Source organism: Choloepus didactylus, chromosome 4 (assembly GCF_015220235.1).
Source record: "Choloepus didactylus isolate mChoDid1 chromosome 4, mChoDid1.pri, whole genome shotgun sequence".
Classification (NCBI taxonomy): Eukaryota; Metazoa; Chordata; class Mammalia; order Pilosa; family Megalonychidae; genus Choloepus; species Choloepus didactylus.
The window spans coordinates 63,527,013-63,542,608 of record NC_051310.1 but is presented as its reverse complement, the minus strand read 5'-3'; the positions used below and the strand labels follow the sequence as shown (position 1 = coordinate 63,542,608).

Below are 15,596 nucleotides of genomic sequence, written 5' to 3'. Positions count from 1 at the left end.
TCAGTGCAGCTGTGAGTGATGTTTTGAAGAGGAGCTACAGCCAAGAGGGACACTTCGAAGAAAGCACAGGAGCTGCAGTTGAGAGACATTTTTAAGACAGCTGTTGGAAGCAGACTCTAGATCCAGAGAAGCCAAGAGAGGACAAATACCCCAAGTGCAACTAAAAGTGACATTTTTGAGGAACTGCAGCCTAGAGAGGAACATCCTGGGAGAAAGCAATTTTGAACCCAGAACTTTGGAGCAGATGCCAGCCACATGCCTTCCCAGCTAACAGGTTTTCTGGACACCACTGATCATCCTCTAGTGAAGGTACCTGATTGCTGTTGTGTTACCTTGGACATTTTATGGCCTTAAGACTGTAACTGTGTAACCAAGTAAACGTCCTTTTTTAAAAGCCAATCCATCTCTCGTGTTTTGCATTCTGGCAGCATTAGCAAACTAGAACACTATTTATCTGATAAGAGACTGATATCATGTATATATAAAGAAATACTACAACCCAATGGCAATAGTACAAACAACCCCAGTATAAAATGGACAAAAGATACAAAAAGGCATTTCTCTGAAGAGGAAATACAAATGGCTAAAAAACACATGAAAATAATGTTCATCTTTTCTAATTATTAGAGAGTTACAAATCAAGACCACAATGAGGTATCATCTCACACCACTGAGAGTGGCTGCCATCAGGCAAACACAAAACCACAAATGCTGGAAAGGATGTGGAGAAATTGGAACTCTTATTCACTGCTGGTGGGATTTTATAACGGTTCAGCCACTTTGGAAGACAGTTTGGGGGTTCATCAGAAAATTAGGTATTTAGATAGTTTATGATCCAGCAGTTTCACTTCTCAGAATTTACCCAGAGGACCTGAAAGCAGTGACACAAACAGATGTTTACAGACTGATGTTCATGGAGGCATTGTTCACAATAGCCAAGAGAAAAACAACCTAAGTGTCCTACATAGATTAGTGGATAAATAAACTGTGGTACATCCATGTGATGGAATACTATGCAGCAGTGAGAAAGAGTATCATCATGAAGCATTTGAAAACACAGATGTACCTTGAGAACATAATGTTGATTGAAATAGGTTAGATACAAAAGGAGAGATATTGTATGATACAAGAGATGTGAACTTTGTGTAAAATATAATGCAAGTGCCTTACATTGGAGAATATAGGGGACCCAGAGATAGACAACTGCTACTAAAGGGGGATTGACAATCTAATAAGAACAGATAAGATATTGAGGGTAATCTTAATGATATGGGAATGCTCAGGGATAACTATGGTTCACTAATTTTCTTGGGGCATGGTAGGAGCATATTGGAAGCAATGTAGTTATTTCAGGATACTTGTTTTTCTTATTCCTTTGTTTAGATTTGCTTGAAATTGTTTTTTTTTTTAATTTTTTGATAAATAAAGTTAAAAAAAGAAAGAATTCCTAAACATGGAACAGGGGAGACAAGAAGGAAGAGCAGGTTTGAGGAGGGCTATGCAGACTCATCAGGATATACATAGGACCTGGACATCCTGGAGGCTGCTATGAGTGAATGTTGAACATGTGGAAAGTTTTGATTTGAATAAATGCAAGTAGCAGTCATGCCAGAATACATGGTATTTAAAATGGAGAGACTTGACCTATTTAGCATTTCTAAATTCTAATCCACTTAGTATTTCTAGTCTTATGTCTAAGGGGCTCCTGAAACCTGTACTTAGCAAGGCAGGGTAAAGAGGCTGGACAGAGGTTTCTGGAAAATTCAAGCCCTACATGTGGAAACAGATTTGGGAGTTTCATTGGCAGGGCTCCTTGTGATATCATTGATGATGAGGAAACCAAAACAGGAATCTGGTCAGAAAGAGATCCACTAGTTTAACTATTGGAATCTGCCTAGTGCTTAGAATTCTTCTCTGTTATACTCACCCCACTCACTGATGACTCATCACATTTTTATAAAATCCTGAGCATTTGGTACTTCTAATCTGGTTTCTAAGTGGCTTTTGAAACCTCAATCCTCCCAAACTAAAACTCATTCCTGTTTCCAATGAAATACTCTCCTCTGCCAGCCATCCCGGTTTCATGGAATGCTACCTTCATGCACATACCTGATTAAAAAAACCTTCTCAACCCCCTAGCTCCCTGCTTCTTTCACCCACAGTCATCAAGTGTCACAGCATCTGCTTGAAGGTCAAGTACTGGATCTGACCTTATCTTTGCATCACCATCTCTACTCTTCTGGCCCTTGTCTAGCCATCACCATCCTCAGACTCAGTTGTCTGTCATAGTCTTCACCTCATCTCTCTGCTTTACCTATTTCTGCATTGTTGCAGTCATTGTCATTGTAAATTAAGATAAAACTCTGGCAGTGCATTCAGTCTTCTGGCCCATGACAGCCATTACCCATGACATCTGGCCCATGACACAGGAAGTAACTCACTGTGTTCCAGCCATACTAGCCTCTTGCTGGTCCTCATTCTCATCCTGCAAATTATCCCCACTTAGGGCCATTACCTCTTCTGGCCCCTCATACTTCAGTGCTTGCCCCAGGTTCCATCACTGCTCAGAAATCTCCTCTTCAGAGAGGTCTTCCTTGACATCCCTTTCCAAAAGTCCCATTCTCCCCACCTCCACCTCACCCTATGCTTCCTGCTTATACATCTGCATCACCTTTATCATCTCCTGATATACTGTGAATTCTATTTTATTTCCTTTAGAATCTTCCTTTCTCTCCTAAATATCAGCTTCTCAGGAATAGTGACTTTGTCTCTCATCATTACTTCTGTATCACCAGACAATAACCTAGGTCTCTTTCTGTATTTCCAGGAGAAATCATGATGCTTTATCAGACATTCATCTCACATAGACCCCACAGATATTGAAGGACAGTGTCTGATTTTCTCCATCATTATTAGTAAATTTCTGTTCATGTGATCCACCACAGGGGCATTATTTACAACTAAAACTACTTATTTAATGATAATTACATTTTCCCTGGGAGCAGAACCCCTTGCTGCTCCCTCATCTTTACTTTGAGTTTTGTCCATGTGTGAGAGAGAAGAGTGAGTGTTTGGGTGGTGATTATCTTATTTTATCAAGCAGGATTTCTTCACCAGAAAACTCATATCACAGCATTCTCAGAAGGGAATTATAACAACTCATGTGAACTTATCACTGCAAGTTATATTCTTTGTTAACTTAGAAGATTACATTAAATTATGTAATGTTCTTTGTAAGTATAATTTTGCTCCAAAAAGATTCATATTCCTACTATTAAAATGTTCTCTTCAACTAATATATATTTAGGAAAAAGGTTATTACTTTTACTAATGACTTCAGAAAATAGAAAATATACTGGGAAATGAATTTTGCTTTGAATTTGAAAAGTCTCATTGCTGTTCAACTGCATATAAATTCAAATTTTATGTATAACAAATTCAGAGCATAATATTAACATATGAATACATGAACAGATAAATAAATAATAAACAAATAAATAAACATATAGAATCATATCAATATGTTTCTTATATAGTCCCTTGCATATATACATATTTTCTTAAATAACAATAGCTTTGTTCCTGCTGAGTGATAATTCAGTTTCTTTAAAGAGAGAGCTCCATCTTTCTGGGTGTGTTCCTGAATGTTGAACATTCTGTGATTGAAGGATGAACTGACTATGGAGGACATCACTTGTGTGTCCAGAAGGTGAAGGTAGAGGACTCCAGGACAAGTAGTTTCCATTGGATGCCCTCACCTCAGTGGCATGCAAATGGAGAATGGGGTGTGTGAATGAAGACCAGTGGTTCAGGAATCATGTGTGGAGCAGAAAGTCACTGTTGCTTTAAGACCAATGCCCATTCTTGGAGGAACAACCATCAGGGAGTGAAAGGTGACCCCACTGTGGGTTTCCAAAAGTTCCTTTTTTTATGTTGATCTCATGACCTCTTGGGACTCCAGTGTTTTTAGCATCTCCCCCATCTCATCTTGTTTGAAAGATTTGGGAGCTCTCTTCCTTTAGTTTTTGGTCCAGCAAAGTTAATTCCTCCATCAGCATTGCTCTCATCCTCTTCACCTTTCAGTAGGTGTTGATAAGGCTGGGTGTGTTAAAAGATTCATTCTGTAGCCTGGCCTTCCATAAACATGATTCATTCTCAGCAAGCATCCCAGAGTATTGCAAAGTCCCACTGAGAGTCTGGGGATAAATGTGGAACTATTAAATTTACACCCCTACATAATTCCTGATATTCTCTCAAGCATTAGGAGCTCACAGTTTAATTAGCTAAGCCCTCAATCTTGAGGCCTGGCCTTATGAAAATTATTTATTCAATGGCAAAGATATGCCTGCTTGTAATTATACCTAAAAGTCACCCCCAGAGAACCTCCTTTGTTGCATAGTTGTGTTAACTCCCTTTAATCCAACTATGTAAATAAATTCATTATACTCCCCCCTATATTGACATGGCACACAGGGATAAGCCTTTCCCTGGCATTGTGGATTGAGAATGCCTTATTGACCAAAAGCAGGAAAAGAAGTGAAAAAACTTAGTCTCAGTGGATAAGAGATTTCAAATAGAGTTGAAGGTCATTCAGGACATTATTCTTATGCAAGCTTTAGCCAGATACTGCATACTACCACAGTATGCCAAGCCCCCAAAACAATATTCCTAAAATCCCTAGGGATTGCCTTGGGCTCTATCTAAGTCTCTATAAAGGTTGTCTTAGTAAGTTCATTCTTTCAGAAATTTTTGGCCTCCTGATTGATCCTATGCCAGAGAAGCCCTGAATTCTAGAGGTATCAGTCTCCCCAAGAACATCAACTTTCATTCCTCTACCCCATAAGGTCAAAACCCCTTTCCAGCTTTGAAAAGTTAAAATGAACTTTACCCAGAAATCACTTAAGATTGAGAGAATGATCAAAACAGAGGGAGGAGGTGTAACTGAGAAATTAGGATTTAACAAATGACCGTGACTGCTGATTCACTATGTAGATTCTTCTTTTTAGTGTCAATTGCATTAGGATCACTAGAAGATATCTGAATATGTTGAACTGTAATCCAGATACCCTCAACTTTGTTAATGATTGTATAATCATATAGCAAAATAAAAAGTAACTTGCCCGTCTCTGTATGGATCTACATATGGATGTTTTCTTCTGATATATATATATACTATATCTATATATATCTATCTCTATATATATAGTATATATATATATATCTATGTATTTATGTATTTATGTATATAGTAATACTACACTCTCTTAGCTTACCTGCATTGCAGATATTAAAATTGTGTAGAGTACAATACTATTGGTCAACAAGGGAGGAGGGGAAAGAGGTGTGGGATGTTTGGGGTTTTCTTTTCTCTTTTTATTTCTTTTTCTAGAGTAAAGCAAGTGTTCCAAAAGTGATCATGGTGATGGATGCACCACCATGTGAGGATACTGTGAAGCAATGATGGCATATTTTGGTGGGATTGTATGGTGTGAGAGTATATCTCAATAAAATTACATTAGAAATAAAGAACTTAAATGCAAAGAGATTCTATGTTTTTGGAATGAAGGACTAAATATTTTTAACATATAAATTCCACCCAAAATGAATTACAGAATCTACGCAGTCCCAAGCAAAATTCCCAGGGCCCAGGTTGCAGAAATATAAAAACCAATTATCAAATTATTTGGAAGAGTAAAAGGCCCAGACTAGCTAAAAATTTCTTGAAAAATAAAAATGATGGAGGATTCACACTTCCTTAATTTTAAGCATATTACAAAGCTACACTGACAAAAACAGCATGGTACTTATACATGGATACATATATCAACAAATAGAATTGAATCAAAAGTTCAGAAATAGACCCTCACTCCAAGAGAGAATTGATGTTTGAAAAGCATGCCAAGTTCACTCAAAGGTGATAGAGTAGTGTCTTCAAATAATGGTGCTAAGAAAACTGGATTTCCATATCTAGGGAATGAAAGAGGTCACCTGTATTGCACCATACACAAAAGTCATCACAAAATGTATTGAAGACATAAATATAAAAGCCCCAGGAGAAAATGCTTGGAATCATCTCAAGGCTCTTGTGTTTGACAATGCTATCTTGGACCTTAAACCCAAAGCACAAGCAATTAAAGATAAAATACATAAATGAGATCTCTTCAAGATTAAAACTTTTGTGCATCAAAGACTTATTCACAAAAGTGAAAAGACAACCTACCATATAGAAAAAATATTAGTAAAGCACAATCCCATAAGGGTTTATTATCCAGAATATGTAAGTAAATCCTACAAATGAAAAACACAAAGACAACCCAATTTTAAAATAGTCAAAAACTTGAGTAATCATTTTTACAAAGAGAACATACAAATGGCTAAAAAAGCTAATGAAAGCATGCTAAATATCACTAGCGATTAGGTAAATGTAAATCAAAACCAAAATGAGTTGTCATTTCACATGCAAAAGAATGGCTACTACTTTAAAGAAACAGTGTATTACAAGTGTCAGAAAGAATGTTGGATAAATATGTACACACTTTAATTCCTGGTGGGAATATAAACTGTTGTAGCCACTATAGAAAATAATTTGGGAGTTATTCAGAGAGCTAAATATAGTTGTATCATATCACCCAGCAATCCCACTATTAGCTGCATACTCAGAAAAATTGAAAGCAGAGAAATGAACAGATATTTTGCACTGATGTTCATAGTTACATCATTCACAATTATCAACTGATGTTCATAGTTACATCATTCACAATTATCAAAAGATGGAAGCAACCCAAGTATCATCAACTGATGAATAAACAGAATGTGATTTATACATAGGATGGGATGTTATTCAGCAAAAAAATGAATGAGGCCCAGATGCATGAGATAACATGGATGAACTTGAGGATATTATTCTGAGTGAAATAAGCTAGTCACAGAGGCAAATATTGCACGATCACCCTGTTATGAGCTAATTATAATAAGGAAACTCATAGAGTTAAAATCTAGCATATAGTTTACTAGTAGGTAGTTGCCTGTAGAGAATGGGAATCTGATGCTTAATTTGTCCAGATTTTCTATTTACATTGATTGTAAATGTTTGGATATAGGTAGTGGTTTTGGTTTGAACATTATTGTGAGTGTAATTAACAGACTGGGTTATTTCTGGGAATGTGGTTGAAAGGGGATATTTTGGATCATGTATGTTACTAGAGTGAAAGTTAGAAGATAAAACATGGGACTTATAACAAAATGAATCCTGTTTTGGACAATGGACTGGGGTTAATATTACAAGTATAAAAATGTTCTTTCCTGAATTATAATGAATGTACAACACCACTACAAGTTGCTAAAAATCTAAATGAAAATCATCCAAATTGAAAATTTTTAAGTAAAATTTCACTGTTGACAGACAACATGATCATATGTACACAAAGTCCATAAAGATATGCTTCAAAATTATTAGAGCTAATGAACAAATTCAGCAAAGTGGCAGGGCAAAAAATATCACCCAAAGAATCAGTACTGTTTTTATACTTTAGTAAAGAGCACACAGAAGAGAATATCAAGAAATCTTTCCATTTAAAATGACAAATAAAAGCATCAATGCCTGGGTATAAGTTTAACCAAAGATGTAAAGACCTGGATTTAGAAATCTATGAAAAATTACATTAAGGAACCAAAGAACTAAAATAAAGGGAAGAAAATTTCCATGTTCATAGTTTGGAAGACTAAATATATTTAAGATGTCACCTTTACCCAAAATAATATACATATTCAAAACATCACAAGCAAATACAGCCTACTTTGTAGAAATGCAAAATCCAACTATCAGCAGATAAAGGCCCCTAGGCTGCGGAAATGGCGGCGGGGAGTAGTCAAGACCAGGAGACCCGAGGGATTTGAAGAATTGATTTGGTGTATGGACATCACTGATACCTCCAAATGAAGCTTGGATGCTTAGTGCTTGGACAGAGAGTGAAAACCCAGAGGAAGATAGTTGGTGGCAGAACTACTGACAATGAAACCAGTGGAATCAGTGACCTTCAATGATGTAGCAATCAACTTTACCAAGGAAGAGTGGGCCATGCTGGATATGAACCAGAGAAAGATGTTCAGAGATGTTATGCTGGAGAATATCAATCATCTGGTGTTCATGGGGTATCAGGTCTGCATATCAGAAGTGCTTTCACTGTCAGAACAAGGGGAACTGTGGAGAGAAGGATTAAGGTTTCTCCAAGTACAGAGTCCAGGCAGGGAAAATGACTATCAAAAAGAAGAAATGATAACCATGCAACATATCTCTGAGAAGGACACATCTGCTAACCAGACAAATCAGATTTCTCACACTGAAGAGGATCCCCTTGAAAGTAATGATTTGGGAGAATATTTCACTCACTGCACAATGACTGACATGGGAAAGAAATCCAATGTAAACAAACAATTTCAAAATGTTCTCAATTATCATTCACTCATTGGTCAAAATAAGAAAACTCAAACTGGATGTAAATCATATAATTGTCATCTATGTGGAAAAGTCTTCAGAAGTAATTCTGGCCTTAGACAACTTGAGAAAATACACACTGGAGAAAAGCCATATGGCTACCATCTATGTGGAAAAGACTTCACTGGTAGTTCTACCCTCAGACAACATGAAAGAATTCACACTGTAGAGGATCCATATGTCTGCCATCTATGTGGGAATTCTTTCAGTCAAAGTTTTAACCTTAGGCAACATGAAAGAATTCACAATGTGGAGAAACTATATGCCTGCCATGTATGTGGGAAAGACTTCACTGATAGTTCTACACTCAGACAGCATGAGAGAACTCACACTGGGGAGAAACCATATGTCTGCAATATGTGTGGGAAATCCTTCAGTCATTGTGGTACCCTTAGGCAACATGAAAGAATTCACACTGGAGAGAAACCTAATATCTGCAATATATGTGGGAAATCCTTCAGTCATTGCGGTAACCTTAGGCGACATGAAAGAATTCACACTGGGGAGAAACCCAATATCTGCAATGTATGTGGGAAATCCTTCAATTGTTGTGATACCCTTAGGCGACATGAAAGAATTCACAATGGGGAGAAACCATATGTCTGCAGTATGTGTGGGAAAGCCTTCAGTCATTGTGGTACCCTTAGGCAACATGAAAGAATTCACACTGGAGAGAAACCATATGTCTGCAGTATGTGTGGGAAATCCTTCAGTCATTGTGGTACCCTTAGACAACATAAAAGAATTCACACTGGAGAGAAACCCAATATCTGCAATATATGTGGGAAATCCTTCAGTGATTGTGGTAACCTTAGGCAACATGAAAGAATTCACACTGGAGAGAAACCCAATATCTGCAATATATGTGGGAAATCCTTCAGTAATTGTGGTAACCTCAGGCAACATGAAAGAATTCACACTGGAGAGAGACCCAATATCTGCAAAATATGTGGGAAATCCTTTACTCGTTGTGGTAACCTTAGGCGACATGAAAGAATTCACACTGGGGAGAAACCCAATGTCTGCAATACACATGGGAAATCCTTCAGTCTTTGTGGTACCCTTAGGTGACATGAAAGAGTTCACACTGCAGAGCAACTACATGTCTGCCATCTGTGCAGGAAATCTTTCTATGTACATGATAAACTTAGGCAACATGAAAAAACTCACAATGGGGAGAAATCATAAATTGGCCATCCATGTGGGAAATACTTTCAACTTCATGGAAAACTTAGGCAACATGAGAGAACACACACTGGGGAGAAACTATAAGTCTGCCATCTATGTGGGAAATCCTTCCATTTATGTGATAAACTTAGGTTACATGAAAGAACTCACAGTGAGAAGAAACTATACACCTGCCAGTTATGTGGTAAATGTTTTACTGATAGTCTCAGATGACATAAGGTAAGTAAAACTGGGGAGGAAACATTTCACCCATCTAAGTTGGAAAACCTTTAGACATTATTCTGCTATTGGACATCAGAGAACTCATTAAATATGTTTTGCTTATGGAAGAGACTTCAGCCACAGCTCTAACATATAAACTAAAAGAATTCACACAGGAGAGTAATAAATATCTCTCAATGTAATAAATGGGTAAATGCTTTTATTTACAATCTATCTTTACATAATCTCATTTTACTATTTTAGTATGAACTCAAAGTCTAATTATGTATAATAAACTTCAGCTTATCTCCATCCTTCAGTATACAAGTATAGCTCAGAGTAGGAATACCTCCTAAACCATAAAAATGGACAGAAATATCCTTACTATGAGAAGAATATTCTAGGAGAACAAGAGATAATATTTGATGGAGTGGCTACTCAATGAAAAAATGTGAGAAATTCTTTACTTACAAAGCAATGTGTAGAATATATGTGAAGTTTCACATTGTATAATACATTCTATGTATATGTAGAATGAAGAAAAGTCTTTGGTGCTTTCAATTTACCCATTAATGTTAAATTTCTCATATTGAGGGAATGTCAACACTAAAATCAAGGTGAAAAAGTGTTCAGCTGGAGTTCACACCAGGAGTATCAGACTGGGAAAAATAACTATCAAGAATACTTTACAACAAAATTCAGACATGAATTCAGGGTTTTCCCTTTTGACATATTAATGAAAAATAAATTAAAATGTAGGATTGTGAGGTGATCTGGAACTACTGAATGCAGACTTTTGTAATGAGTTGTAGGCAGGGAAATCAGAGTTCTTTTCAAGATTAGTACATGTACATAATTATGAGGTAAAAACTGGCTGAAAATTCTAATTTTCAACTTCTATTTTTTCATACAACTCTAAACATAACTATGATGACTAGGTTATATCAGAAAACATCTTTAAATGTTAATGACAAATGTACAACCAAAGATGATCTGTCATAATTCTTATATACGGTTATGTACAGAGCAATAATGAATAGAACATAGATAAATAAACAGATAACTTGGAAGTCAAAAAAAAAAAAAAAAAAATCCAACTATCAAATTTATTTGGAGGTGTAAGATGCTCAGAATATCCAAAAACATCTTGGAAAAGAACAAAGTATGAGTACCCCACTTCCTTATGTTAAAGCATATTACAAAACTACACTGGTCAAAACAGCAGAAGTATAGATATATCAACCAACAGAAGTGAGTCTAGTCTTAAAAACCATCATATCAAGGGAGAATTGATTTTGGACCAGGTTGCTAAGTCATTCATAGTAGAAAGAATAGTCTTCAAAAAATGGTGCTAGAAGAACTGGATATCTAAATGCAAAGAATTAAAGGGGAGCCTTAAAACACACCATACACAAAAATTATCTCAAAATGGATCAAAAACATAGGTATAAGAGCCAGGAACATAAAACTCCCAGAATAAAATTTTTGTAAACAACTCAAGGATCTTATGTTTGACAATGTATTGTTGGACCTTATACCCAAAGCACAAGCAATGAAAAAATGCACATAAATAAGAGCTCATCAAAATAAAACTTTTGTACATCAAAGAACTTTGTCAAAAATTAGAAAGACAATTTCCACTTGAAAGAAAATATTTGTAAAACACATATCTGTTATGGGTTTAATATCCAAAATATATAAAGAAATCCTATAACTGAGCAGTATGAAGACAGTCAACCAAGTTTAAAAATGGTCTGACTTGAATAGACATTTTTACAAAGAGAATATACAAATGGCAGAAAAAGCACCTGAAAAAGTTGCTCAACATCACTAGCAATTAGGTAAATGCAAATCAAAACCTAGATGAGATGTCATTTCACAGATACCATAAAGGCTACTATTTTAAACTAAAATAGTATATTACAAGTATTGGAGGGGATGTGGAGAATCAGGGACACTCATTAATTGCTGGTGGAAACATAAACTTGTGCATCCACTGTGGAATACACTTGACAGTTCCTCAGGAAGCTAAGTATAGAAACATTGTATGATCTGCCAATCCTGCAACCAGATGTATACTCAGAAAAATTGAAAGAAGAGACATGAACAGATACTTGTTCACCAATGTTCACAGCAGCAACATTCACAACTGCCAAAAGAAGGAAGCAACCCGAGTGTCCATGAACAAAGAATGGATAAACAGAACATGATATATACATAGGATGGAACATGATTCAGCAGTAAAAAGGAATTAAATACAGATGAATGCACCAACATGAAACTGAGGACATTATGCTGAGTAAAATAAGCAAGGCACAAAAGGACAAATGCTATATGATCTCATTGATATGAACTTATTAGAATAAGCTATCCCTTTGTTTTATGGAATGCTACCATCATGCACACACCTGCTCAAAAACCTTCTGAACCCCGATCTCCATATCTCTTGCACCCACAGTCATGTGCAAGTCTCACAGGCTCTGCCTAAAGATGAGTTCCTGAAATTGACATCAACTCTGCATCTCTACTGTTAAGGCCCTGGACCAGCCCTGCCCATCCTCAGCCTCAAATGACTGTCATTGTCTTCAACTCATCTCTCTGCTTTACCTATTTTCCTACATCACAGTCACTATCACTGTAAATTAAAATAAATCTCTCTGCCTTGGTGACAATGCACTCAGTCATCTGGCCCATGACACCCATTACCTCACCAGCCAGGATGCCACTGTGTTCCAGCCATGCTAACTACTTGCTGTTCTTCACCCCCATCCTGCTGATCATCCCTACTTAGGGCCATCACCTCTTCTGGCCCCTCATGTTTCAGTGCTTGCCCCATGTTCCTTCACTGATGAGATATCTCCTCCTCAGGGAGTGCTTCACTGATTCTCTCTTCCAAGAATCCCCTTCTCCCCACATCCACCTCTCCCTATGCTTCTTGCTTATACTTCTGCATTATTCTTATCATCTCCTGATAGTCTGTGTATTGTATTTAATTTCTTTTAGAACCACCCTTTCTCTCATAAAACATCAGGTTTCCAGGAACAGGAACTTTGTTTCTCATCATTACTGGTGTATCATCAGGCACAAACCCAGGTTTTTTATTTTGAGGAAAAATCATGATGCATTATCAGTCATTTATCTCATGTAGATCCCACAGATGTTCAGGGGGACATACTGGTGATTTTCACTATCATTAGTAAACTCCAACTTTTGCTATCAACCACAGGGACATCATTTATGACTAAAACTACTTTTTTAGGGATGCCTACTGTTTCCCAGGGAGAAGAGTTCTTTGATGCTACCTCAGCTTTCCTTTGAAGCATTTCCAAGAGTGAGAGAGAAAGGGATGAGTGGTGAGGTGGTGAATATTTCCTGATATTGTCAAGGGGGATTTCTTCCTCTCCAGAAAACTAATAATGCAGCACTCTTTCAAGGGAATAAAAACATCTCCATGTAACTTCATTACTTTAATTACTTTTATCTTGTTTATTTTACAATATATGATTAAATTATATGATGTTCCCTGTCAGTATAATGTTCCTCCAAAAAAGATCTATAACCCTAGTAGTTTTATTTTTCTTTCAACTAACACATACTTAGGAAAAAAGTTATTAATTTTACTTATGATTAGGACTGTTGGGAATATTCTCTGGAAAATGAATATTGCTTTGAATTTTAAAGTTCTCAGTGCTAAAATGCATATATATTGAAATCATACATATATATAATAGATTGAGTGGAAAATATTAGTATATGAATACATAAATATGTAAATAAGACACAGGAAAACATCAACTTATCTCTCAGGTAGTCCCTTGAATATATAAATAAGCCCATAAGTAGTAACAACTTTGTTCATGTTGAGCAATTTTTCAGTCTCTGTATAGAGAAATCTCCATATTTCTGGGTGCGTTCCTGAACGTCCAATACTCTGTGATTGACAGATGAACTGACAATGGAGAACATCACTTGTGTGTCCAGGAGGTGAAAGTAGAGGAACTCTTGGCCATGGAGTAGGTTCACATGGATCCTCTTGCCTCAATGGCCTGCAGATGGAGGATGGGGTGGGTGAATGCATACTGGTGTTTCCAGATACATGAATGGAGCTGCTGCTTTAAAAACCAGTCCCATTCCTGGAGGATGAACCATCAAGGAGAGTAAGGAGACCACACTCTGGGTATGGAAAAGGACTTTGTGCTCTGTTGGTTCTCATGACTCTTTTTGGGACTCCAGTATTTTTAGCCTGACCTCATTTTTAGCCTGATCTCCCTGATCTCATCTTGTTTGAAGCATTTGGAGCTGTCTTCTTTAATTCTCATACCATCAATGTTAATTCCTCCAACAGCATCACTCTCATCCTCTTTGCCTTTCTGTAGGTGTCAATAAGGCTTGGTATGTTTAAAGATTCTTTCTGTAGCATGGCCTTCCATAAACATGATTCAATCTGCATGCTTCTTGTAAGCTGAACTAACCTTGGCAAGGTGTTGACACTTCTTGTCTACCAGTGCAGCCAGTGTTTCTGTAAGCTGCTTTTCACATCCTATATAAAGATGGCTTCTAAAAGACTGCAAAAGTCTGAACAAGAATAGGAAACCCACCAAAAAGCTGATGAAATGTGGGCAGACTCCTGATTCCCACTGAAGGCTCTGGAATGTGATGTGTAGACGCCTGTCAGTGGGAAGCAGCTCCATCAGACCCTCTCACAGTTTCCCAAGGGTGGTCAAAATTCAAGCTCCACAGAGGCTTACAAGCCCTCCAGGCCACTGAGGCTACCACAGGACTTTGCCCAGTAACAGTGGATCCACCAACTGACAAAAAACCCCAGAGGACTCCCTGACTTTCTGCCTGGAACCCACCAGCAATGGACAACCTGGACTGCTCATCAGTGAGGTGGCCAGCATGGTGAATTTTATGAAAATAAAATATATTTCTCTCCATAATATTCTTATGATCATACTTTTCTGTGCTTTATAAAATTTGAAATACAGTGAAATAGGATGATGCTAACTGAATGATTGCTCAAATTTTTCAACTTTTCTATCCCCTGTCCCCACAGTATCCAACAACCCTATGAGAAAAGATATCATTTCTCTTAATCTAGAAAATAACCCCTTACCCTTCCATCAATACCCACCTTCCACTATAATCAACTTTCCTATCATCAATCAGTTTTGCCACATATTCCAATTCATAAAAATGAAATAAATTGGAATTTAACCTTTGATGCTGGCATTTTTGCTCAAAATGTAATTTGGTGATTAATCCATCCCTAAATGGTTTGTTGTTATGAGGATCTGCAATTCTCTCGGTGTTTATTGAGTCTTTGACACTGAATGACTATTGTGCTGGTTTGAATGTATTATGACCCCAAAATGCCATTATCTTTGATGTAATCTTGTGTGGACAGATGTATCAGTGTTGATTAGATTGTAATTCTTTGAGTGCATGTGCAGTGTTGATGACTCTGATTGCATAATTTCCATGGAGGTGTTACCCCACGCATTCAGGTTGAGTCTAAATTAAATCACTGGAGCGATATAAATGAGCTGACAGAGGGAACTCAGTGCAGCTGAGAGTGACATTTTGAAGAGGAGCTACAGCCAAGAGGGACACTTTGAAGAATGCACAGAAGCTGAGAGAGTAGCTACAGATGAGAGACAGTTTGAAGATGACCATTGAAACAAGACTTTTGCTCCAGAGAAGCTAAGAGAGG

General features: G+C 37.1%; 1 protein-coding gene across 1 annotated transcript; it reads left to right on the top strand.

Moving 5' to 3' along the window:
• The first annotated feature begins 7,839 nt into the window (after positions 1-7,839).
• Positions 7,840-9,630, top strand: LOC119531482 (zinc finger protein 596-like). The gene has a single exon (XM_037832779.1). It carries the CDS (start codon positions 8,012-8,014, stop codon positions 9,563-9,565), a length of 1,554 nt encoding a protein of 517 aa, XP_037688707.1. The 5' UTR covers positions 7,840-8,011; the 3' UTR covers positions 9,566-9,630.
• The last annotated feature ends 5,966 nt before the right edge of the window (positions 9,631-15,596 follow it).

Coding starts and splice junctions, on each gene's coding strand:
- LOC119531482 (XM_037832779.1), top strand. CDS start 8,012: ATGAAACCAGTGGAATCAGTGACCTTCAATGATGTAGCAATCAACTTT.